This window comes from Canis lupus, chromosome 3 (genome assembly GCF_048164855.1).
Source record: "Canis lupus baileyi chromosome 3, mCanLup2.hap1, whole genome shotgun sequence".
Taxonomy (NCBI): domain Eukaryota; kingdom Metazoa; phylum Chordata; class Mammalia; order Carnivora; family Canidae; genus Canis; species Canis lupus.
This window is the reverse complement of record NC_132840.1, coordinates 13,473,590-13,496,795: the sequence shown is the minus strand read 5'-3', so window position 1 is coordinate 13,496,795 and position 23,206 is coordinate 13,473,590. Positions and strand designations below refer to the sequence as shown.

The following is a 23,206-nucleotide window of genomic DNA, read 5'->3' as shown; positions in this document are numbered from 1 at the left end:
CCATGCTTTTGGAACCCAGAATGGTGACTGCCCATGTGGTGCTCACGGATGTGTTCGGGTTTTAAGCACACCCGTTCATTTGGGCAGTCTTTTCCTGGACTGGGCTGACGCAGGCACTTTGGCCCATAGAAATAACAAGATGCTTCAGAATGGAATGGGAGGTGGTGGCAAGGAGAGAAGAGGTTGGGATGGGCCAGGTTGAGCCACGAGTGACTTCCTGTTAGAGCAGGGGCCTGTCTGGGGATTAACTGGTCTTACTCTGACATCTGACCCACATGGGCTGTGGGGCGTAGGGACGGGAGGGCACACAAGGTCATCCTGAGTCCCTGCTCTGTAGCTCCTTCCTCTTCCCTGAGCTGAGGGAAGTGTTCACACAGCACCTGGAGATTTACTTCCTGGCTATTCTCTGACATTGGCCTTCTTCTTGGCCATGGCCTTGGCACCCCAGGCCAGTCTCTTCCCCCTGGTCAGGCAGGAAGCATTTGAAAGGAAAAGTGCTGTGCCATCCACCTCAGACCCCTGTTGGGCATTGACATGATTCACGTTTAGGAGTGACAAAATGCTGGTTGCCCCCTGGCGCTGTCAGGCAAGAGGCCAGCTTCCAGCTTGTAGAGAAGTTCCCTGATGTCTGTTCCTGACACTCGTTTCCTGTCTGAAATGTACGCTACCATTCTAGCCTTTCTGCTCCTTTCTATTTATCTAATTTATTCATGTTAATTTAATTTTTTATTTTCCTTTTTAAAATGATTATTATCTTTCCCTCTTCTCCTTTATCGATTGATGATGGGTCCTTTGAAGGAATGAAGGTGCTGATGTGTGTGCCAGGAGCTGGGCTCTGGGCTTCACAGGCTTTGCAGCCCCACAGAGGATCTGTGTCTTGCCAGGGTTGCGTGGCCACTGAGAGACGAAGTCGGGGTGGGAACCAAATCTGGCAGGATGCAAAGCCGGAAAGTGAGCGTCATCCTGCATGGTCTCTCTAATTGTGGGGGCTGTGGCCTGTCGAGCTGTCCACAGAGGCCAAGGCTGCTGAGAGCCTGACCCTCTGCTTGTGGCTTTTCAAGTATGAGTTTGTGTAACCCCTTCGGCACCCTGGGGAGATAAGGCAGCTGGGACTGAGAGAGGCCAGGCAGCTTGCCCAGGGCTGTGCGGCAGGGTGGGTCTGGCCCATTGAGGCCCAGCAGTGGTTGATGGAGGTCAGTGACCCAGGTGTGGCACTTCGTTGAACCTCCACCAGCGATCCCAGGAACCAGGGGCGGCTGGCTCTCAGCCAGCCAGCACTGTGATGGGAGAGCTGGCCAGGAAGCCAGGAGGCCTGCCCTGGGCTCACTGCTGGCCTGGGCAGCCAGGCTGTAGACAGCTAGCGCCTGATGGAATGGGCTCCAAAGAGAACGGCAGGGCGGGGGTGTGGGGAAGAGGCAAGGTCCTAGTCCAGAGCCCTCCGGTCAGTCTTCGAAGCACCTGGCCTGCCCCTCCTCCCACCTGGCCTTGGCTCTGCCTGGCCTCCCTTTGCAGGAAGTGACCTCCAGCCACTGCCTCGCTCACCAGGTTACTCCTGCTCACCCTCACGTGCTCAGGTGAAGGGCACCATTCTGCAGAGTCCTCTGGGACTCACATCTGTGGTTGTGTGTTTATTGTCGGGTTTATTTGGTTGCTCTCAGGCTTCCTCGGGGTAGGACTCGGCCTGCTTGGCTCCTCTATCCCTGCCTCATTGTCCTAGCTTGCCATGGCTGTCTGCTGAGGATGTGGCACTGGGAGTGCAGAGGAGCCCCTGCAGATGGGCTTGGCATCTCGGCTGCCGTCCTGGAAGCCTGCTTGGGGGCCAAGGAGGCGTTCCCAGAGAGGCTGGTTTGGGAAGGGAGGACGTTCACTGAGTTGAGGGCAAGGGCTCTAGAATGAATCATGCTGGCCTGTCTACACCTCAAGCAGTTCCTGAAGCTCTCTGAGCCTGTCTCCCTCTCCGAATTACCGGGATATTAACGGCACTAACTCTTGGAGTTCTGTGAGAACTTGGCAGGGGTTGCAGAAAGCTCCTTCTGTTGAGGTTGTGATCTTTATCCTGCACCCCTGGCTGGTGCAGTGGCCAAGATCCACTCATGGCTCTTGTGCACTTGGCTTGGGAGGGGTGACCAGCTCTCTGTGGCCTGCCCAGTCTTCCCCCAGGGGCCCTTTCTTTATCGTTGATGTGTTTCCAGCCAAGGCCTTAGCCTGGGGTGACCCTGGACCCTTGCCTGCCCCACCTTGCCTACAGGACCCCTGTCTCTTGAGCTTTGGATGGGCAGGTACTGGTCTTCACCCCACCAACATCCAGCTGGCCCATGGTGCTGCAGGCCAGGTGGATGCCCTGCCCTGAGTGCCCCCAGGAGTGGGCACAGAGCTGCAGGCAGCGGAAGCCGCTGGGGCTCTGTAGGTCTGTCCTCAGGTGTGATCTGCAGCAGCCTGCTTGGGAAGGGATTAGCCCCTCTGCCAGAAGGCGGCACTTTAAGGGGGGCTTGAACCTGTGGGTGAGGCAAGTGGACCCCGAGGGCAGCCCCCACTGAGCCCCCACTGCCAGGCTTGGGGCTGCATTTCCTAGGTCAGGGGTGCCTGTGGCTCTGCCTCCCCCCCATGCCCTCCACGTCACTGGGTCACCTTTGCTTCCTGGCCTTTGACTCGGCCTTTGTCACAGTCACCTGCTTTGATTGCATCCGGGTCAAACCCCATTGTTTCTTTGGTTTACTCTTAGTCACTGTTGGCTGGGCCATTTTCTCTCTCCAAGAAAAAGTGGCTGGGAACAGCTTGGGGACTGTGGTAGAGGTGGTGTTGGATGCCTGCTGGGGCAGGATTGATGGTCACAAGTTGCAGCTCTAAAATTAATCCCTTCTTTAAAGGGGATTAGAGGCTGAGGGGGCTTTTCTTTAATCTAAATTTATTATTTAAACCCCTCCAAGTTCCAAGAAGGATTTGAAGCAGATTATAGTGAAAGACACAAATAGTCTGGGATCGTGAAAAGATCCAGAACTATGTAACGTATGGGGAAGTAGACATACATGACTTTAAGCTCCCTGACAGCCAGGGCAAAAAGGGTAACATGGTGGGTTTAGGATTGCAATAACTATTTTTGGTATTCCTAATCCCGTGTATTTTTTCCTCTGTGCTTTGTTTTATTTTTACCAGTTGAGACTCTTTTTGCTAAGAATATTTTACATGTATTGAAATGGACAGATGTTAGATGCGTTTTGACTAATGCAGACCCCATGTAACCATCAATCAAATCAAGATAATTAACATCTCCATCTTCTCAGAAAGTTTGAGAGCGTCCCTCTTACAGTCAACAGTCCCCAACCCTCTGTAAGGTGGCCAACATTCTGGTTTCTTTCATCGTGGCTTAGTTTAGCCTGTTTTTGAGTTTTCTTTTTTCTTTTTTTTAAGATGGGAAGAGCAGGGAGAGGGAGAGAGAGAGAATCCCGAGCAGACTCTCCACTGAGCACAGAGCCCAAAAGGGCTCTGTCTCATGACCCTGAAACCATGACCTCAGCCGAAAACCAAGAGTTGGTCACTCACCTGGAGCCACCCAGGTGCTCCTGTTCTTGAACTTTCTATAAGTGGAAGTATATAGCAATGTACTCTCTGAGGTCAGGCTTCTTTCATTCAGTATAACAGTTTTGAGATTTCCATCCATGTAGCGTGTTATCAAGAATTCTTTGTTCACTGCTATGTTGAGTAGTGTTCCATTTATGAAAATGAAATTATATACTTATCCATTCTCTTGCTGATGGATATCTGTCTGTTTTTTTTTTTTTAAGATTTTATTTATTTATTCATGAGAGACAGAGAGAGGCAGAGACACAGGCAGAAGGAGGAGAAGCAGGCTCCATGCAGGGAGCCCAATGTGGGACTAGATCCCAGGAATCTGGGATCACGCCCTGAGCCAAAGGCAGATGGTCAACCACTGAGCCATCCAGGTGTCCCAGTCTCTGGTTTTTGTATACTGTGTATTTTTAGGTTCTGGAGCATTGGCATTGTTGCTGGTGTAATACCCTATTTCAGTATTTTGTAAAACCCAATATCCAAGAGGGTTGTCTTGAGGCATGCCCAGAGAGTTGTCTGTATTACCAGATCCTGGGTCTCCCAAAGTTACATCTTGTTCAGGAAGTGGTGTTCAGGAACCTTTCTGTTCAGCCCTCCTCAGGTATCTGGGGTTTGTTTTCCCTCTTTCTAGGCTCCTCAAGAGGTAAAGTATCTTAGGTTTTTGAGTCACTTGTGTTTATCCTGGGCCCCTGTCCATTCTGAGGTCCTGGCAGAGAGAGGCTTCTAGGAGAGTAGGAGGTAGGAGAAGATGGAGCCTTACCTGAGAGCTGCCCACGTCCTTTCACACTCTCAGGCCTGGATAGATTCCTGGGCTCACTCCTCTTTGTCCTAAGACATCCCTCTAGGCAGGCATTCCAGGCCACTCTGCTTCAGCTCTGGGGAGCCCCAGCCTGGTGGATACCCCACCACTCAAGGAATGGGGGAGTGATTGTTTGAGAACCACTCCCTGCATCCAGGACACTGCATACCTCCTGCTCTGTGCTTCACACTGAGAGAGTTGGCGAGCCTGTGCTAATTTTACGAATCTTTACTGTTATTTTTTTCTACAAAATGAGCCTTGGAGAAGATTCACACATCTGCTTAAATGCCACCTCCTCTGAGGGGACCCCCCCCTTCAGCACCTTGTATAAAATAGCCCCTGCCATCACCCTGCTGTCTGCTGCAGTCTCCTTCAGAGCCCTCATCCCCACAGATGGTCACGTGTTTATGCCACCTCACATACACCCCCCCAAAACACAGACCTGTTTTCATGGCAGCTGTATCCTGGCAGTGAGTAGGTGCTGAAGGAATGACCGTCACACTGTGCTGTGTTTAGCGAGAGACCCCATAACTAGGCACTTCCCACACAGCCATTCCCCCCAGGTTGGCTGATAGATATAGGGGCAACAGGGCTTCCCAGAGAGATTTTGCTCACGCGTCTCAGAGGAGGTTTTGTTCCTCATGGTTCGGGGGCTCAGGGAAGCTCAGGGCACCTGAGCAGGGACTGGGAGAGGCGAGAGGGCTTTAGTGGAGTGCCCAAGGGAGTGCCCCCTGGTGCCAGGCCTGGTGGGGCTGGTTTGTGAGCAGCAGGTACAGGGGTGTTCCACTGACACCAAGGTGTGTTTGTCCACTGTGCAATCTCCTGGCCTGGTGATGAGCAGGATTACTAGTGTCCTTATACTTAACAAGTGCGCCAACTGAGGCTCTGAAAGGTACGGTGATAGCTGAGGGTCCCACGCCAGCTGGAGTCAGTAATGGTCTCTGCTTCTGTCCCTATAAGTTCCAGCTGGGTGAGGACTGGGGTGTGGGTGTCCTGGGGCCCATGGAGCCTTTCTCTGTGGGCTGGAGCAGGGCAGGTGGGATGTCCCAACAGTACTCTCCAAGGAGGGAGAAGCAGTTGCGCTTTCCTGGAGGCTGGCTGCTGGAGCTCAGCTTTCTCTGTATCACTCCTTCCTTTCTGTGTATCCACTCTCACCCTGCTGCCCCCAGAACCCCTGGTCCCCTCCTGTGACTGCACTGCCCCTCATGCCTCCCTCTGCCCACCCACCCCAGCCAAGTAGCCGGGCAGCATTGTTCTTTCTCTCCTGGGTCTCTGTGGGTGTGGGCACCTGTGCTCCTGCGGAAGTAGGCTTGGGGCGGGGGTGGGGGGTGACAGATGGCATTTGAAGTCATCCCCCTCCAACTGCCCTGATATGCTGGGGCTGGTTGCTATGGGGAGAGGCGAGAGCAGATGGCTTCTTGACCGCACCCTTGTCCCTCCCGGCCAGGCTGTCAGCCAGGGCCAGACAGCCACCAGCAGATAAGCTTTTTCTCTAGGGACAGGACTTCCCTTTACCTTTTTTCATCCCCCACCTCCAGCCAGGACCCTGCTCCTCTCCTCCCCTGCGGCATCTTCTGCGTTCCTCCCCCAGGCAGTGTTGGGAGGGGGGCAGTGAGGATGCAAGTGGTGGTGCTCCAGCTGACCAGCAGAGGGGGTGGAGTGCATCTAGGCCCTCATCGTCCGTCTTACACACAGGAGGGGCCTGGTTGTTGGACCAAGCCTCTACCCACCTACCAGCACCTAGGGGGATTCCCCATGGGGAGAGCTGGTCTCAGAGGGAGATGGGGAAAGAGAGGTGCAGAAGAGAAGGGACTTGGGCCACCAGGAGGCAGTGCCCTGGGGTGTGGCAGAGAGCCTCTGGGAAGCACTCCAGGGCCCAGCCACGTTGACTGGTCACCTTCTGCAGCCTGAGGCCTGCTATGAGCGGAGCCCCTCTCTGAAGCAGGCACCTCCCCGCAGGTGCCTCTAGTGCTCTTTAATTTTCAAATTAGAAAAGCAACGAAGAGGGGATCCCTGGGTGGCTCAGTGGTTTGGCACCTGCCTTTGGCCCAGGGCTCGATCCTGGAGTCCCGGGATCAAGTCCCACGTTGAGCTCCGGCCTGGAGCCTGCTTCTCCCTCCTCCTGTGTCTCTGCCTCTCTCTCTCTCTATCATTCATAAATAAATAAACAAACAAACAAACAAATAAATAAATCTTTAAAAAAAAGAAAAGCAACGAAGAGAATGAGAAGAGTATTCCTTTCCTTCCAGTTCTCAGTCCTTGAGAGAGCCAGAGCAGGTAGGGGAGGGAGCCACTAGAGGGGGGGCCATTGCAATTGCTGGGATCCAGGCCTGGATCTGGGAGGCTAGTCAGTCCTCTGCCCTCACTTGCTGTGTGCCTGCACCTGGCAGTTCCACTCCCCCACCCCTGCACCCGGGGTGGGAGGTGCAAGAGGATGGCAAGCTCCAGGCTGATGGGCCCACCCACCTTTCCACAGTCAGATTCATCAAGGACAGATGAACTGCCCCACTGGTCACTCCACCCTCAGAGAGGAGGGGAAAATGGGAAAGTTCTTTATGTCTGACAGCTCCAACATCACCCTAAGTACCATTTGGGGTTATCTGGGTGCTTTTCTGTGGGGACACACCTGGGTAGCTGGGTGGGTGGGCTGCAATTGTAGCTCCTGGTGCTACAACTTCCTGGTGGTGTGACCTGGGCACAGCACATCCCCTCTCTGGGCCTCTGACAGCAGGTGTGCGGGGTGTCCGGCCTGTGTGCTGCAGTGGTTCTGGATGCAGCTGGACTCATTTCTTTTCTGGGCCATTCACAGGCTGTCTTCAGCTCTCAGGCTGGTTTTGAGCTTGCCAATGTGAGCAGCCAGCCGAGGGGGAAGGCGGCAACAACCCATGGCCCTCCAGATGCATCATTTCTTCCTGTCCCTAGGGCTGGCAGGACTTACCTCCGGCCTCAGGAAATCCTTTCCTGCTGCCGCTCCCAGAGCTGGCCATCAGCTGACCCATCCAGCCACCCTCTCAGGCTGCTGGGAAAGGGGCTGCCTGCAGTCACACTGTGCAAGCCATTTTAGCCTGCACCTTTCACTTCGCGTTGTCGTAAGCATTTTCTTGAACAATTTCAGTCTTTGAAAGTGGCCACCTTAATAGCTGCACAATATCTGTTGAGAGGCTCAGGTTGCCTAACGAGTCCCCTACAGTTGGACCTTTGGGTTATATCCCCCCACCTTTGTTTGCTGTTACAAATGCTGCAACAGACATTGCTGGGTCGAATGCAAGAATAGTTCTTTGTGCGATGGGTCTGGCCTAAAGAGTAAGACCCAGAAAACCTAGAGAGTGGGAGCTGGGTCCGGAGCTCTACTGCTTATTTAGGATCTGGGACCAATAGCAGCCCCCACCCCAGTGCACACTTTAATGGACATATGAGAACCACTGTCCCCATGTGCTGGTCCCACCATGTTTCCTACTCAGGGCCCCAAGGGGAGGGGTTGGTGATATTCCCCTCTCCAGCGTGTGAGCTGTGAGTTCTCAGCCTGGCAGGAGGTGCCAGATTGTCTCCAGCCAGCAGCACCCTCTCCACCTTCCCCAGGTTCAACGTCATCACCCCTACATTCCCCTGCTCTCTGTGTTGGAGAGGTGATACTGGGCCCCAGTTCTGAACTCAGTTGTGTTTAGGGAGTGCTTGCGTTTCAGCTGCTTGTCCTTTGGGGTCTCTGAGCACAACATCTTCTTTGGCTTTCTGAGCCCTAGTGCCCCCCTGCTCCTTCATTCCCTTCCAGTCCTGTCCCAGAGCTGTGTAGCAAGCCCTTCGTCCCTTCTCTGGCCACCAGCTCTGATCCTTTTGTGGTAGGGAGCCTATGGGATGGGGAAGGGGTAGTAAACTGGGTCTCAACCTCTTCATCAGGAAAATGGGGCTAATTGTGAAGTCTGTTTTGCAGGATCGCTGTAGGCATACAATGAGCCCATGGTCATAGAGCCTTTGGTCCAGGGCCAGCATCTTGGCTGTCCAGGGGGCTGGGTCACTGTCAGAGCTTCTTGGCACCGAGGGTCTGCTTTCCCACACACCCCAGCTGGAGTCTGCCCTGCCCCTCCCCCACTCATCTACCTGCAGGCCTGGGAGAGGGCATTCCTCTCCTCTTCCAGTTACTCCCCTTCCATCACATTGGGGCAAAGATCCCAGGGCCTTGATTACAAAGCGGAAATGCCATTCTGGGAGGCACAGGCTTGGGGAGTGGGAAGGAGTTTAAGTGGAAAAGGAGCAAATTTTTGAAATGCCTCTGCCAGAGCTGGGTTCCCCTCCCCCGCCTGCCCGCCTCCAGCAGCAGCCCCGCCCCCAGCACTGCTTTAATCCAGAGCCAGAGTCGGGAGGGTCTCCGGTTCCCTTGGTCCCAGCCAGCCGCCTCCTCTCGCCCAAGGCCAGCCAGGGTGGAGTAGGGCCAGCACGCTGAGGGCCAGGCCTTTGCGTCCCTGCCCACCCCTGCAGAGACCTGCAAGCAGGCTTCTTCCTGGCTGTGAGGCCGGGTCTCTCCTCCTCTCCCCACAGGAGTGGAGACCCCGGAAAACCCAAGGACTCCCTCTAGCATCCAGCACAGACAAATTCTCAGGCATGGCCCAGCCAGTTCCCATCTGCTTCCTGGGAACCTTGGGTGCTAGCTGGGCTGAGGACAGGTCAGGGTTTTGGAGGGGTTGGGCCCACAGCTCCATGCCTGACTTTGGGGCAGAGACCCTGGGAACAGCAGGAGGGGATGCCCGAGGTAGTATTTCCTAGTATTTCCCTGACAGCTGGCTCCTCTCATGGGGGAGTAGGCAGTTTAAGAGTGACAAGGGGCCAGTCTTGGGGAGGGCATAGGGTGGCAGCTGGTTGCCCCATTCCTTCTGGGTCATGAGTCCCACTGCTCCTTACTCCCCGCAGGCCATGAGTTCTGCCCACGTTCCCTGTGAAGTTTTGAGGAAATGGAGATGTGTAGGTCCCCCCATACCCAGTTTTTCTGGAGGGGAGAACAAGGAATCTTATTGTTTTTAAGATTTTATTTTTAAGAATCTCTGCACCCATTATGGGGCTCAGACTCACAGCCTTGAGATGAAGAGTTGCCTGCTCTACTGACTGAGCCAGCCAGGTGCCCCAAGGAATGTGATTTTTTAACAAGCTGTCTGGGGCCCCTAGCCCAATCCCTTCCTTTTACAAATGGGAGAGGACTGAGGTGGCACACCTGGCCACCTGAGTCACCTGAGCTTTGGGTTTCAGGTATGTGTTTCAGGTGTAAGGGCAGCTGTGAGTCCATCATGGGCTTGTATATAGGCCATGCCTGAGGGTTCCCTGCAGGGCAAAGCCAGGTCTGCCCCCACTGCATCCCTACCATTGTGGTGTCTGTAAGCTCAGCAAGTGGTCCAGCATGACAACTGGAGACTCTGGAGATAAGGCACTGAACTGCCTGGTTCTGGAGCAGGTTCTATCCTAGACATCCCTGCTGACTGTTGTGCAACCCTGGACACGCTCTGGGACTCTGGCATCCCCGATTGTGCTGTGTGGGGTAGTCGCTGACCTGCAGCCTCGAGCGGGAGGACTCTGGAGAACCAAGGTGCTCTCTGCTCAGTTTCCCTGTGGTGGTTCTTCCTTCCCCCTCACTCCCGGCAACATCTCCCCCTCCCACCATGTTGTTGGCAAGGGGGTTAGGCCTGGACAGCACTGACTGAGGGATTAGGGTGGGAGCAGAGCTCCTAGGCCAGAACTGGGGGGGGGGAACCCTTCGGGGTGGCTGGGTTCAATTGGGTGGAGCAGGTGGGAGATGGTGAGCCCTTGACTACGGGGTATACCGGAGCCTCAGGCACATCTGGTGGAACGGGATAAGCCCTGTGGCTCTGTGCCTCTTGAATTAGGGGACCCGTTGGGAGTTCTCCGTCTCCCTGCCTTGAGTCTTCCTTTCCTGGGGCTCTTACAGGGTAGGCCTGACAGAGAGGGTGAGGTGGACATTATTAGTTTTCTGCCAGCTGGGGTATGCCCCTTCCCTGGTACTTCTAGATTCAGATCGGAGTCGGGTGGCCCGACGGAGACTTGCGTAACGCCAGGGTCTGGTGGGTGGTGAAGGCAGAAGTCGGCTGACTTGAGGCTAGCTTTTGGGGGGCTAAATGGGGGAGGTTATCCCCACAGTCTTCCCAGAGGAGGGGGCCTTGGCTTAGTCCTTGAGGAGGGACACGTTCCTGCCCTGGATGGCGGGCGGAGAATGTGCATTTGGAGAAAAGGTGACATCCCCGTGCTAGCCTCGAAGGAGCGGGTGCGGGTGCGGGTGCGGGTGCGGGGCGTTGGGAGCGGTCCCGTTGGGTGGCGCGCGCCCGCGTCCCCGGAGCCGACCGGCGGCTCATTTGCATGGGGAGCCGCGGTGGCCAATGGGCGCGCGGGGCCGGGCATGCTGGGAGCCGGGCTGGGAGCAGGGCTGGGAGCCGGCTGGGGCGGCGGGGCGGGCGGCGGGGCGGGCGGCGGGGCGGAGGGGCGGGGCGGGGCGGGGCGAGCCCAGGGGCGGGGCGAGGGGGCCGCGCTTCTCCGGGCGGCGGCGGCGGCGGCAAGCGTGGTGACCGGACCGTCCGACCAGCCCGGGGCCGCCCCGCAGCCGCCGCCGCAGCCGCCCGCGGCCTTCCCGGGCGCCCGCAGCTCGGTGTGCGCCCCTGCGGGAGGCGGGGCCCGGCCGCCGGACACGATGAACTACCTGGTGAGTGCGGCCGACGCGGCCGGGGCCGCAGCGGAGTCCGCGCGCCGCCGACCGGCCCCCCGGCGCCCGCCCTGCCTGCGCCCGGGGCGGTCCCCAGCGAGGAGTCCAGTGAGTGGCATTTCCTGCCGGACCTGCGGGTCCTGGGAACCGCTGGCCGCTGCGGCCTCGGCGGGGCCGGCCAGGCGGGGCTCCGAGGCCCTGGAGCCCTCTCCCGCGTGGCGGGGCGCCCGGAGGCAGGGCTGCGAGGATCCCGGGGCCGTGCGCCCACGGGGCGGTGGGGAGGGCGGGACTCGGGGCCGCTGGCCGGCAGGAGAGTTCCTGGATCCGGGAAAGTTGCTGGCGGGCGTCCCGCTCTCCCCCTGCCGGCCACCGCCTGCCGGGTGACCTTGGGCCTGCGACACCCGCCTCCCGCCTCAGTTTCCTCGGCCACGGGGACAGGTCCGAGATTTCCTTGGACCACGAACTTCCAGGAGGCGTGGATTTCCAGGAAATGGGTGGCGGTCCATCCCTGTCCGTCGGTGTGTTCTGGAGTGGGGAGCTGCCCCCTCCCCGCCCCCAGGCCCGCGGTTGAGCGAGCAAGTGTGTGGTGACCGAGGAGGTGTTGGTGCTGGCCGACAGCCAGTCCTGGGTCTGTTAATGATTCACCCTCCGGCCTGTCCCTGCCGGATTCCAGGCCTGGGGGCAGGCACTTCACCTTCACCTACCGTGGTTGCAAATACTGAGGTAGGAGCGGGATCCTGGCGGCGGGTGTGCAGTGTGGCATGGTGACCCCGGGGCCCAGCGTCGGAGGGCCCGGTGCATGGAGCTGGAGGGGAAGCGAGGCTGCCATTTGGGTGTCCCCCAAAGCTCCCAGCCCCTCGCTGCTGCCTGAGGCACAGCCCAGAGCAGTACTGAAGGAGTTGGAGAAGTTGAGGTTTGCTGAGGGCTGGGATGCTTGTGGTCCGTGGAAGTTAGTGCCCGGGGAGATTTTGGGGTCTTGGATCCCAGACTGGGGGTAGCGGCTCATTGGTCAGTCTTGAGGACATGGAGTTTCTTTTTTCCTTACCCCTACCATGAGGGTCTAGGCTGGGAGGCACTATTCTGGTTTGCTGTGACTTCTCTGCAGATTTCAGCCAGGCTGGGACATGTTCCTCATCCTTCTGGGCCCGGAGACCCATCCTCCTGTGTCCATTTCCTTTCCCAGGTGGAGAGCTGACGATGTGGGGTTCTGGGGTGGCAGGGATGATGGGCTTAGAAGAACAGGTGTGTGCTGGGTGCTGGGAGTTGCTGCTGGCATGCCGTCCTGGCAGCAGCACCCACTACCCGCTTGCTCTGGGCAAGGAAGGAACTCTGTGGGAACTGGTGGAGGCCGGGCAGCCCCAGGTTCTGCTGGGACAGTTACCCTTGGTTCTAGGAGGGGAGCTGGAGCCTCTGGCCATTACAGTTTGTGCTGAGCCAGAGTGCGAGTGCTGTGGGCTGCTAGGACCGTTTCCTTGGGCCTAAACAGGGGATTGAAGCAAGGTCAGCGCCACTAGGGCATCCCTAGTGGGAAAAGCCCAAGACAGCTGCTCTCCTTGTTATACAGATGGGGAGACTGACTGAGGCACAGATTGGATTTAGAACTTGGTCTCCCGGGGATCCCTGGGTGGCGCAGCGGTTTGGCGCCTGCCTTTGGCCCAGGGCGCGATCCTGGAGACCCGGGATCGAATCCCACGTCGGGCTCCCGGTGCATGGAGCCTGTTTCTCCCTCTGCCTGTGTCTCTGCCTCTCTCTCTCTGTGACTATCATAAATAAATAAAAATTAAAAAAAAAAAAAAAGAACTTGGTCTCCCGGTATGGCCCCATGCTCTGCCTCACATGTGCTCTACCGCCCCCTCCCTTGGATTGGGGGTGCTCTGGTCCTTAGGGTGCTGCCATGCTCTACTGGCCACCATCTTGGTGGGGTCCTTCTGGCATCCGTTGTCTAGGTGTTCCTACCACCCTTTTCTCTTGGGCCTGAAAACTCCCTCCCCTACCTCCCAGGAGCCCACAGCCAGTGGGAGCAGCCAGAAACAGAGGCCAGGTGTGCTCCCCAGGAGGCTTCTAGAGGGGTAAGGGACAGTGTTGGAGTCACACTTGGAGAACAAGGTGCAGGGTCAGGGGAATAGGGATTGTTCTCCAGCAAAGACACAGGCCAAGATCCTCTTTCTCTGGGCCCTCCAAATAAGGGGCTGAAGGGTGGACTCCCTTCAAGGGAGGGTATGGGGCTGGGCCCTCTAGCGCTGGAGAGGCCCTGGCTCTGCTATCTTGCTGCCCTGATTCCCTTCCACTTCTAAGGGGTGAAGTTCTGGCCTGGAGTGGAAGGAGTTCAAACAGTGGAGGGGCAGGGCCCCATTGCAGACCCTCATCTCCACAGTGCATCCCAGAAATCAGGGGTTTGATACTTTTATCTGAGCGAGAACCCCACTATTGTGCCTTTTGTCCCCCTCCATTCCTGCTCAGGTGGATGGTGCTGCTATAAGGGTTACCGCAAGTTATCATTTAGGACTAGAGAGTAGCAGAACTGCAGGGGGCTTTGAACATCGAGTTGGAGAAAATGGGGTCTTAGGAGTGAGATCCCTCCTGTCCCCCCTTGAGCCATTCCTCCCGCCTCTTTCCCTCCATGATGACATATCTGGGGCTGGGTTACCCCTGAAGTGTTACCCTGAAGTCTCATGATGTTGAGCCCCCTCCAAAAGACCACCCAGCCCACTCAAGAATCCTGAGTCCTCCCCACAAGGCCCCAGGGACAGAGAAGGAGAGTAATGAGTAATCAAGTGCAGGTCTGGGTTCTAACAGCCTGGGGCAGTTCCCTGGGCTGGGTGGCAATGGTGAGAGTTCTAGAGGGTTGCTTGTTCTCACCAGCTGTGGGGTGCTAGGGGCCCATGTCTGCCCAGTCTCCCAGGGACAGTGTCTGGGATGCCCTGGCAAGGGTGGGAGCAAGGTCTTGCTTCTGACTCAAAGCTGGCCCGGGACACAGAAGCAACTGCTGTGGCCGCTGCAAACGAGACTACACCACAGCTCCTGTTTGTGTGAGGGAGCTGCTGGCAGTGGCCATTACAGACGTGGGTTTTTAGTCCTTCATTCAACAGACCTGCCGCTTAGGTGATGAGTGTTAGACAGGGCCGAAGACCTGCGCACAGTCCCAGCCATGTCCGCTGAGCCTCCAGCACTTCTGAGATGGGTAGGGCAGGAGCTATGCTCCCCCTGGGACAGCTCTGGAATAGGGGCTTGCCCATGGTTTTGCTCTTTGGACTTGAGCCCAGACCCTGGCTACTAATTGTTCCTGGGGGTGTTAGGAGAATGCTGATAAGGCTGGCTGGGATGGAGTCTCATCAAGGATGAGGGTGTGGGGACTTGTGGGAAGGGAAGAGACTGTCCTCAGAGTGGGAGGGGATGGTCAGGACCCTGACTGGTGGCCCCCTGGCTGCTGCCTTTCCAGGGGGATTCCTGGGGCACCAATGAGTAGAGGTTGTGGACGTGGACTACCATTCAACACATGCATTGGGCCTGTGTCCATTAGCTACTAGGGGCTTCTTGGGACAAGCAAACAGTATACCCCAGAAATAATCTTGGCCCGAGTGTGAGATGATTCTGGGCATGAAGGAAACTAGTGTTTCCCGAGTGACTACAATGTGTGAAGCTCTGTTTGGGGCGTGTGTGTGTGTGTGTGTGTGTGTGTGTGTGTATTGGGGCTGAGCGACACAGAGAGAAAAGGCCTGTCAGGTTTCCACTCCTGGCTTCCAGGAACCTAAGCATCACCCCGGGAGCCATCTACTCTGCTTTATCATAGAGCCCAGATCTGCCTCTGCTGCTTCCTAACTGTGTCCCTAGCAGGTCACGTAACTGTTGTGTACCTCATGCACCTCAGTTTCCCTGTCTGTAAGGTGGAGGTAATCACAGTGTCTCCTAAGGTTGAAAGGGATGACCGAAGTATACAGAAGAGCTTGCTCCTATGGAGCTCATCGTTATCGCTGTTACTGTGAACCTGTCAGACATGTCCGACCCCACTGGTCCCAGTTCCCATAGAGTCAGGGTTTGGGAGTACCCATACAGTTATCCAGTGTTCCCCAAGGCAGAGACTCGCATAGCCATCAGATGGCTGCAGTCCTCCAGATGTGCCCACCTGTGGCCAAGGCCCAGCTACTCTGTGTCTGGGAGCCCACCTGGCCCTGGGGGTCTGGTGCCCATGGGGCCCTAGGACACAATGAGAGCTATTCTAAGAGCCAGGCCGGGCCTGTGGGGCAGCCCTGTTGGCTCCATTTGCAACAACCAGGGTGTTGTTCTGAGTGGGCCTGGCTGGCAGGCCACTGCCTGGGGAGTGTTGGCATCAGGCTGAGGGTTCTCTTCTCCCCCTCCCTCTGGGGTGAGTGAGCCGCAGATGGTCTTCCTGGCTGCTCCCAGGGAAGCTAGGATACCATCTTCTGCAAGGGGGCCATGCATGGGTGCCTAAGGGTTCCATGCCGAAGAACACAGCCCCTCCCCCCATACCCCCAGGTACTCCCCCATGGGTACCTGGGTCAGAGGGCACAAAGTAGGCAGTAACAAGATGCTTTGGTCACTTTGAGTTAGGGACAATGGGGAATACATGCCCAAGGAGGGGCATGGTCACCTACCTGGTGGAGTGACCCCTGAATGTATTCTGGAGGAATGGGACACAGTGGAAGGTTTCTTCAAAGCAGGAATGAGGTTGGCCAGAGACTTGGGGGTAAGTCAGGCAGCACTCTCTGTGGTCCCTTGGACACAGATGTCTGGCAGCGTCTGCCCAGACCATGATGGCACCCTGACAGTGTGCCCCTTTGGATGTCACAGCTATGCCTTGTTACAGGGTGGGTGGAGGCACCCGATTAGCCCAAGCTCTGGGGACTGGCTCCTCTGCCATGCAGGAGCAAGACACTGGGTCATAGGGAGCGTGTCTACAGCAGAAATGTTCAGGGGCTATAGGCTTTGCCCTGGCTGGGCTTACCTGCCATGGGGTGCCACCATCTGGTGACATTTACTGAGCTCTCCTGCATTGTCTCCAGCCTGCCTGCCACTCTGGGGCCACAACCCTGTCTCCCTCCAGCCTCTTCCTCCTCCAGTACCTTGGCTCATGTCCATCCTCTGGCTGTGTGCTCTTCCTTAGCTGGTGTCATTGTGCCTGGTTTTCATTCTTCCTGAGTCATCTGAAGTGTTACTTCCTCGGGGAGGTCATCTCTGACCACCCTATATGCAGTGGTCCTGTCCCACATTATTATAGGTGCCTGTTTTCCCCTGTGCCCTAACAAATTGTTCGGTGTTTGCTCCACTGGAATGGAAACCCCATGCAGACATGGACAAGCTAGGCCTGCACCATCTAGTGGAGCCTGGCCCAGCACCTGGCAGAGAGCAGGAGCTATGCACATCTTTTGTTGAACAAAAGAACAATCCTCTGAAAGCAGGACTGTCGTCTTAGCACAGGGGATCTGGGTATTCAAAGAGGCTAAGGGACTTGCCCGGAGTCACCCAGCAGTGGAGGGAGAGCCAGACCCAGGTCTGGTTTTAGCTGCTGCTGAGCGACTGGGAAGAAGGAAGAAGGATCAGGGAGTAACATGTCTCAGTAACAGCTGGGGAGGCTTAGAGGCCCAAAGCTGGGGTGCTCGTCAGCTGGAGCGCTCCGCACCAGCAGGGCCTGTGGAGAGCCTGCTTCTGGAGCTGTGGGCGGGGGCCCCAGCTGATGCAGACAGAGCAGCTCCTGGTGCCAGGCACTCTGTGCCACGTGCCCAGCCCAAGGGGTGCTTCCCAGCCTGGCTCCAGCCGCCCAGACTATACAGTTGCAGCCGTTGTTGGCCTTGACTGCTCCGTGAGCTCACACCAAGGGGGTGGGGGCTGGCCACCCTGGGTGCAGGAGGCCCCAGTGGCTCTCGTGGGCGTGGGCAGACCCTCCCCCTCCTTCCCTGTTCCCTACTGGACCTTGCCCTCTGCAAGAGCCTCCCAGCTTCCCTGAGCACCCAGCCCCTCTGCCAGCCTTCCCTGGGCTGTCCTCCTGAGAGGTGAGGGGCCTCTGAGGGGCAGTCCCCTCTGTCTGCACCCCGCCCCCTCTGACTGGGCTTGGAGGGGGATTTTCCTGTGACTCACTCTGCTGGCACTTCCTGTGGTCACCAGGGCAGGGGCTGGGGGGACCCAGTGGGGTCACAGGGGGAGGGTGGGCTGGGTGTCCCGCCCCCTGACGGGATGTGATTCCCTGAGGCAGGCTGCAGACCATATTTGGGAAACTTGCTTTCCGTGCAGGCAGCTTGGGGATGGGGCCCGCCGGAGGGGTGGGGGGGGGGGGGCATGGGCTGCAGGACAGTGGGACAGCCCCTGCCCCTGCCTGCTTCTCCTTGGGCTGTGGCCTCTAGACCTGCCTCAGCCTCCTCTGCCCCATTGTGCCTTGGAGCCTAAGGAGGTAGTCCACTGTCCTTTTTCAGAATGTATATTTTTCAAACCCCAAGCCAAGAAGTGCTCATTAAATACAAACTGAGAAATTCTGAAAAACAGGAAGAGAAAGCATCCTCCATTCACAACCGCTATTCTTACCCTCTCCTCAGTTTGTTTAAGTTCATGTGACATCTTATTGAGGCATGGTCAATGCTTCGGTGCGTGTATAAGCATCATAGTCATGAGGTGGGCAGTGTTGCAGAAGCAGCAGTTCTGAGGGCCTTCGCCCTGGTGCTCACCATGGTGCTGGGGCGAACCTGTCTTCCATGTGTAGCTGCCCACCTGGGCTGGCTTCTCCCCTGACCTGGCCTCTCTTGCTTCTCCAGCTGATCCCCATTTTTCCCCACCCTGGGAGGCCAGAGCAGCCCTGGCGTCCTCCCAACTAGTGCCTCCTTCCCTCCTGCCCTCTTCTGGGACCCTCTGGGACATCTCTGGGTCCAGCCTCATCCTTGCACTCACGCCCGCCGAGCAGTATAGCAGACTCCGTGGCCTGGGAACACAGGGGCCAGTGAGGTTCTGGACCTACTAGCCTGGTGTCTACCAGTGCTGGGGTCCTCCCGCCTCTGTCCCACTGTCTCCCCCAAGGCCCTCCCCAGGTCTCATGCAGGCCACTTAGCAAGGCCTCTCCATGCCAGGGCCACATGGAGCTCCTGTCCCTGCTCTGGGAGTATTTGCTGAGTAAAAGAGCCCCATCCAAGAAGCAGGCACTGAGAGAATTACCAGGAGAGCGCCAGGGTAAGAAGTAGGGCTGGGGGAAGAGTACTGCTCTACCTTGGCCATCCACTGTCTGTAATGAGATCCCTTTCTCGTTTTGCTGTATTTTCCTCATTGATTCCTTTGGTGCGTGTATGTTCCTTTTCCAGAAGCACCCATGCTGGTGACGTGTGTCTAGCGTCTGTCCTTGGGTCAACGTCTGGAAAATACATAGAGTTGTTTTGTAGACATTTATGATGTTTACAGAAAGGGTTCTGGGCAATAGATGGCCTGCTTGCTGTTCTAACTCGGGGGGCGTGGCCGACCTTCCTCACCAGATGCCCACCTGGGCGCCTGCTTGGGGTGCGGAGCCCCAGAGAAGAGAGCAGGATCGCGGGGATCCTGATTGCATATGGGCCCAATCTGCTTCGTAGTGGCCTTGGCCAGTCTTTTTCCCCTTCAGAGAACTTGCTGTTCATGTTCTGTAGGTTTTCTCCATGTCTTGTCTTTGCCTTGCTGGTTTGTAGAATGCTCCAGATTCTGGATTCATCCCTCTCTTGTCGTTGGTGACCTGTTACCGTGTCAGCTTTGTGTTCTCTCCTATCCGGTAGAAACCATTCCGCTTTGGTGAGGTTGAAATCTCTTTGTCACTGTTGTTAACCTTATGTTGTGTGCTTTATGGTCTTTGTTTTTAGAGTAGTGTTTTATAACTTTTTTGCACTTTGGGGTCACAAAGGTATTCTCCCCAATATTTTCTTTTGTTAGAGCTAGAGTTTTATCTTTCACACCTGGGTCTTTAATTGTCCTTTGTTTATGACATGAGGCAACTGTGGGGATTGATTTTTCTTACAGTGAGTGAGTTTTCTAGCACCATCCATGAAGCAGCCCTGGCCTCCCATGCTGCTGTGTGATAGCGCCTGTGGCGTCCGATGGGCTCCTGTAGTGTGGGGCGTCTGCGAGCCCTGTCCTGGGCACTGGTCCCACTCATCCACGGTCCTGGCACATCCTCACAGCCTGAAAAGAGTGTGTCAGGCTGACCTGCTTATAGATGGACCTCTATTTCTCCATTTATTCTAGAAGGATTCTTTTTCTTTGGTCAAATTCCTTTAAAAAAAAAATTCTGCTGGCATTTCTGTTATAATTGTAACTTATTAAGTAAGCTTGGGCAAATTGGCCTTTTATAGTGCTTAGTCATCCTATGGTGAATTTGGTACATTTTCTCCTTTATTCAGGTTTTTCCCTTGAGCCGTCTGGCAGAACGTACACATTTTTTGCTCTGAGGTCTCCTGTTGTCTTTGCTTGATTAATTCCTGGGTAGCTAGTAGCTTGTTGTTGTTGTGTGGGCTTTTCTGTACTTCTTTCTCATCCGTTACTGGTTCTGGTTTGTTGGAATTATTACGTAGATGATCATATGGTCTGCAGATGATGACCACTTTGTCCCTGTGTGTCCCCTCCCTACGCTCTCGTTTTTTCCTCTCGGTTGGCAGGGCAGCAGGACTGTGGAGTTGGAGCAGCAAGGGTGTGCATCCTGTTTTCTTCCCAGAATGTGCTGGTCATTATTTTCATTATTGCTGTCCTCCCCAGTGTTGGTCTGGGCTGTAGCGTGACTTTAGAGTGGTTTCCAAGAGTATGTTGAGTGTCATCCCTGGAGTGTAGGTGGTGGCTACAGTTTAGGATTTTTGAGGTACTGTCCAGGCTTACTTGAAAACTGCCACGATCAGCTGGGCCTCTCTGCTAGCAGCAGAGGGGGCAGAGGTTCCAGGATCTCCTCAAGCCTTTCCTTAGTGCCAAGAAGAGTTACCTTGGGTGGCAGTTGGGCAGCCCGCCAAGCCCCTGGCACACATCCTCATGCCTACCTGTGTCCTCTCTCCCCAGAATGTGCTGGCCAAAGCCCTCTATGACAACGTGGCTGAGTCCCCGGATGAGCTCTCCTTCCGCAAGGGTGACATCATGACAGTGCTGGAGCGGGACACACAGGGCCTGGATGGCTGGTGGCTCTGCTCACTGCATGGGCGCCAAGGCATTGTGCCTGGGAACCGCCTTAAGATCCTGGTGGGCATGCATGACAAGAAGCCAGCAGGACCCGGACCCGGCCCACCTGTCACCTCGGCCCAGCCCCAGCCTGGCCTCCACGCCCCAGGTGCCCAGTACACACCCATGCTTCCTGCCACATACCAGCCCCAACCAGATAGTGTCTACCTGGTACCCACCCCCAGCAAGACTCAGCAAGGCCTCTACCAAGCCCCTGGGCCCAGCTCGCAGTTCCAGTCTCCCCCAGCCAAGCAGACATCTACATTCTCGAAGCAGATGCCCCATCACCCTTTTCCTAACCCAGCCCCGGACCTTTACCAGGTGCCCCCAGGGCCTGGCAGCCCTGCCCAGGACATTTACCAGGTGCCGCCTTCTGCTGGAATAGGGCATGACATCTACCAGGTGCCCCCATCTATGGACGCACGCAGTTGGGAGGGGACGAAGCCACCAGCAAAGGTAAGGCTGCCCTGTCATGACTGGGCAATCCCCTGGTGGGTTTTGCCCAGGCCCTGGTTTCTGGGTCCAGCCAAGCACCCTTGGGGTCTCCAGGGCTCCAGCCACAGCTGCATGTTTGGTCTGGGGCCAAGATGGGAGGTGAGTGTTTGGGAAATATGTTGTCTGTCTACTGAAGATGCACAGGCAGCCCACAGAGAAGACATCCAAGCTGGCCTTGGACCCTGAGGTGGTCTTCCGCAGACGGACCCCAATGGGAAGGTGTCCCCAGCAAAGATGCAATCTGTCAGAAGCCCAGAAGTCTGGAAGGGGTGATAGGCAGGACTTGGCTGATGAATCCTAAGTAGTAGGCTGGGGACCAACCCCCCAGAGTAGGGGGCGCTGGTGCTCCTGAAGACCAGATACCTGCCTGCGGGTGGAGGGTTTTGAGTTGAAGTGACTTGGCCAATCCATGTTCTGGTGAAGTCATTCTGCCCACAGAGTGCAGGATACTGGGCCTGGTGGGGGTGGAAAGAGGCACCCAGGAGTGGGGAGGTAACTAGGGGCAGTACTGGAAGGGGGGAGCTCAGGATAGCGGTTAGGCAAGAATGGCTGAAAATCCATAGGAGTAGATCACGTTAGAGACTTTTCTCTCCCGTATGTCATGGTTTATATATGAGTGCTATAGGGCTGATGAAGCACCTCCGTGAGCGTCAGGGGCCACACAACAGTCCAGATTGTTACTCCGTCCTCCTCAGCACAGAGCTTGCACTTCATGGGCCAGGATGGTTGCCTCCTGAGAGGTCAGCAACCTTGTGCCCAGGGGCTCCCATGAGTCCTCTGGGTGTGTGTTGGCTCCTAGGATGGGCACAGAGCACATCTTCGGGCATTCCTGGCTCCACGGGCACCCAGCCCTTCTCTTCTGGCCATGTCAGTGGGCCAGCAGAGTGACCTGTTTGTGATAATGCCTGGACCATGGGCAGAGGTGGGATGGCCAGAGTGGGGCCTCTCAGGTCACCTTGTGGGCTGTTGCCGGGAGAGGCTGGGCTGGGGGACACGGCCCCAAAGGCAGCACCCTCAGCTCCGCATAGGCCTGCCTGGGCACCCCACCCCCAAGTCCATCTGCCTGTGGGGAGGAGGCAGACTGAAGGCCCTGCTCCATGGGCCGCTCTGGGCTGGGTCAGGAGCAACCTTTTTTCACCTTTGGCCTCTGTCTTTCCTTGGCCAAGTCCCTTGAAGACTTTGGGAGGCCCAGAAGCAGAGACATCCCACATACTTTTGAGAGACAGAGTTGCCATACCCAGTTCTCCTTGTCTCCACCATGGCCGTTCCTCCATTGCAGCTCGCCTCGGAGGACCTTGAGAAACCCAGCCCGTGCCAGCAGAGAGGTCCCTCAAAGCCAGCCCAGGCCCAGCTGCCAGCTCACCCCTCTGTAGAGAGGAGACTGCAGCAGGCAGCAAGCCCCAGAAGCCCTGGTGGGAGAGGGCAGGTGCTGGGCACGGTAGTGGGCCCATAGAAGATGCTGCTGAACTCTTGACAGTCGGCTCCCTGAGCCCCAGACCGGGCCTTATGTGTGTGCCGTGTCTATTCTAGAGCTGCCTGTGTCTGGAGAGAGTGGCCAAGTCCTCAGGACCTGTCAGGGCTGAGGTGGGAGCCTTACCCATTCCAGCTGGGCTGTAATCAGCAGTCAAGAGTGTTGCCCTGCCCCTGCCTGCAGGATGCCACTTGGCAGCTGGCACACCTGGCCAGAGGTCAGGCTAGCTGGCTGAGGGTGAGGCTCCCTGGACACTGGCTTTCAGGGTCACTACCTACCTGCTCCTTCAGCTGCCTAGCCAGAGACGTGCCAGGCAGGAGCACACCATGCTGGACTGGAATAGCCCAGATGGGCCAATCCTAAGGTGGCTTTCAGGAGAGAAGCAGAGCCCTGCCAGGGAAACACCTGTCCTGTGAGGAGGTGGCAGGGAACAGTGCTTGGCTGGTGATCCTCGGGAGAGGCCACAGTCCATCTCCCTGTACACTCGTACTCAGAGTCTCTCTCTCTCTCTCTCTCTCTCTCACACACACACACACACACACATACAGTATCCACACTTTGCATACCCTCAGGGAGGCATGCCCTTTCCTCTTCCCGCTTCCCTCCCTGCATCTTAACCGACAAGCTTGTCCTTCCAAGTGCTGGAAGCCCTGTGGGCCAGGAAGTGGCAGTGAGACCCAGGTGCTGGGTGGTGGACCCGAGCCCACATTTTGGCTGTGGGTTGTTTCCCTCCCAGGGGATGGGCTGGCACTCAGGTGACATCTGGGCTTAACTAGCTGGGCCCAGTGATAGGGCTGCTCAGAGCCTGTTTCCCCGAGGGCTCTGGCCTGGCTGGCGGCCCTGGAAGGAGAACCCTGTGTCCTGGGCTGGGTTGCCCTTCCGAGAAGCCTCATTGCTCCTGGCCTGGGCAGCCTCTGGTAGCATCTGCTTTTAGGTTATGATCATGAGAGCAGTGATTATTTGTCGCAGAAAACACATAACATGTGAAGAAGCCTGGAGAGGAGATGCCCCAATCAAGAGG

The 23,206-nt window shown here is 56.6% G+C and overlaps 1 protein-coding gene and 1 long non-coding RNA gene across 7 annotated transcripts in view; one reads left to right on the top strand and one right to left on the bottom strand.

Annotated features, from left to right (window-relative positions):
• Positions 1 to 23,206, top strand: part of BCAR1 (BCAR1 scaffold protein, Cas family member) — a 36,432-nt gene that overhangs the window by 2,998 nt on the left and 10,228 nt on the right. For 2 of the 6 annotated variants that reach the window (XM_072818480.1, XM_072818472.1), the window contains exon 2: positions 20,064 to 20,675. In XM_072818480.1, coding sequence (XP_072674581.1) covers positions 20,064 to 20,675 — 612 coding nt within the window. Of the gene's footprint in view, positions 1 to 10,880; positions 11,169 to 11,561; positions 11,784 to 18,144; positions 18,231 to 20,063; positions 20,676 to 23,206 lie in introns of those variants that run through there. The other 4 variants (XM_072818498.1, XM_072818488.1, XM_072818497.1 and 1 more) reach the window with 4 other exon arrangements.
• On the bottom strand, positions 17,478 to 20,050 carry LOC140629093 (uncharacterized). The gene is made up of 3 exons (XR_012026977.1): positions 18,535 to 20,050; positions 18,267 to 18,408; positions 17,478 to 17,985 (listed from the first exon to the last, which is right to left on the bottom strand). It is a non-coding gene; the product is annotated as an uncharacterized lncRNA (long non-coding RNA).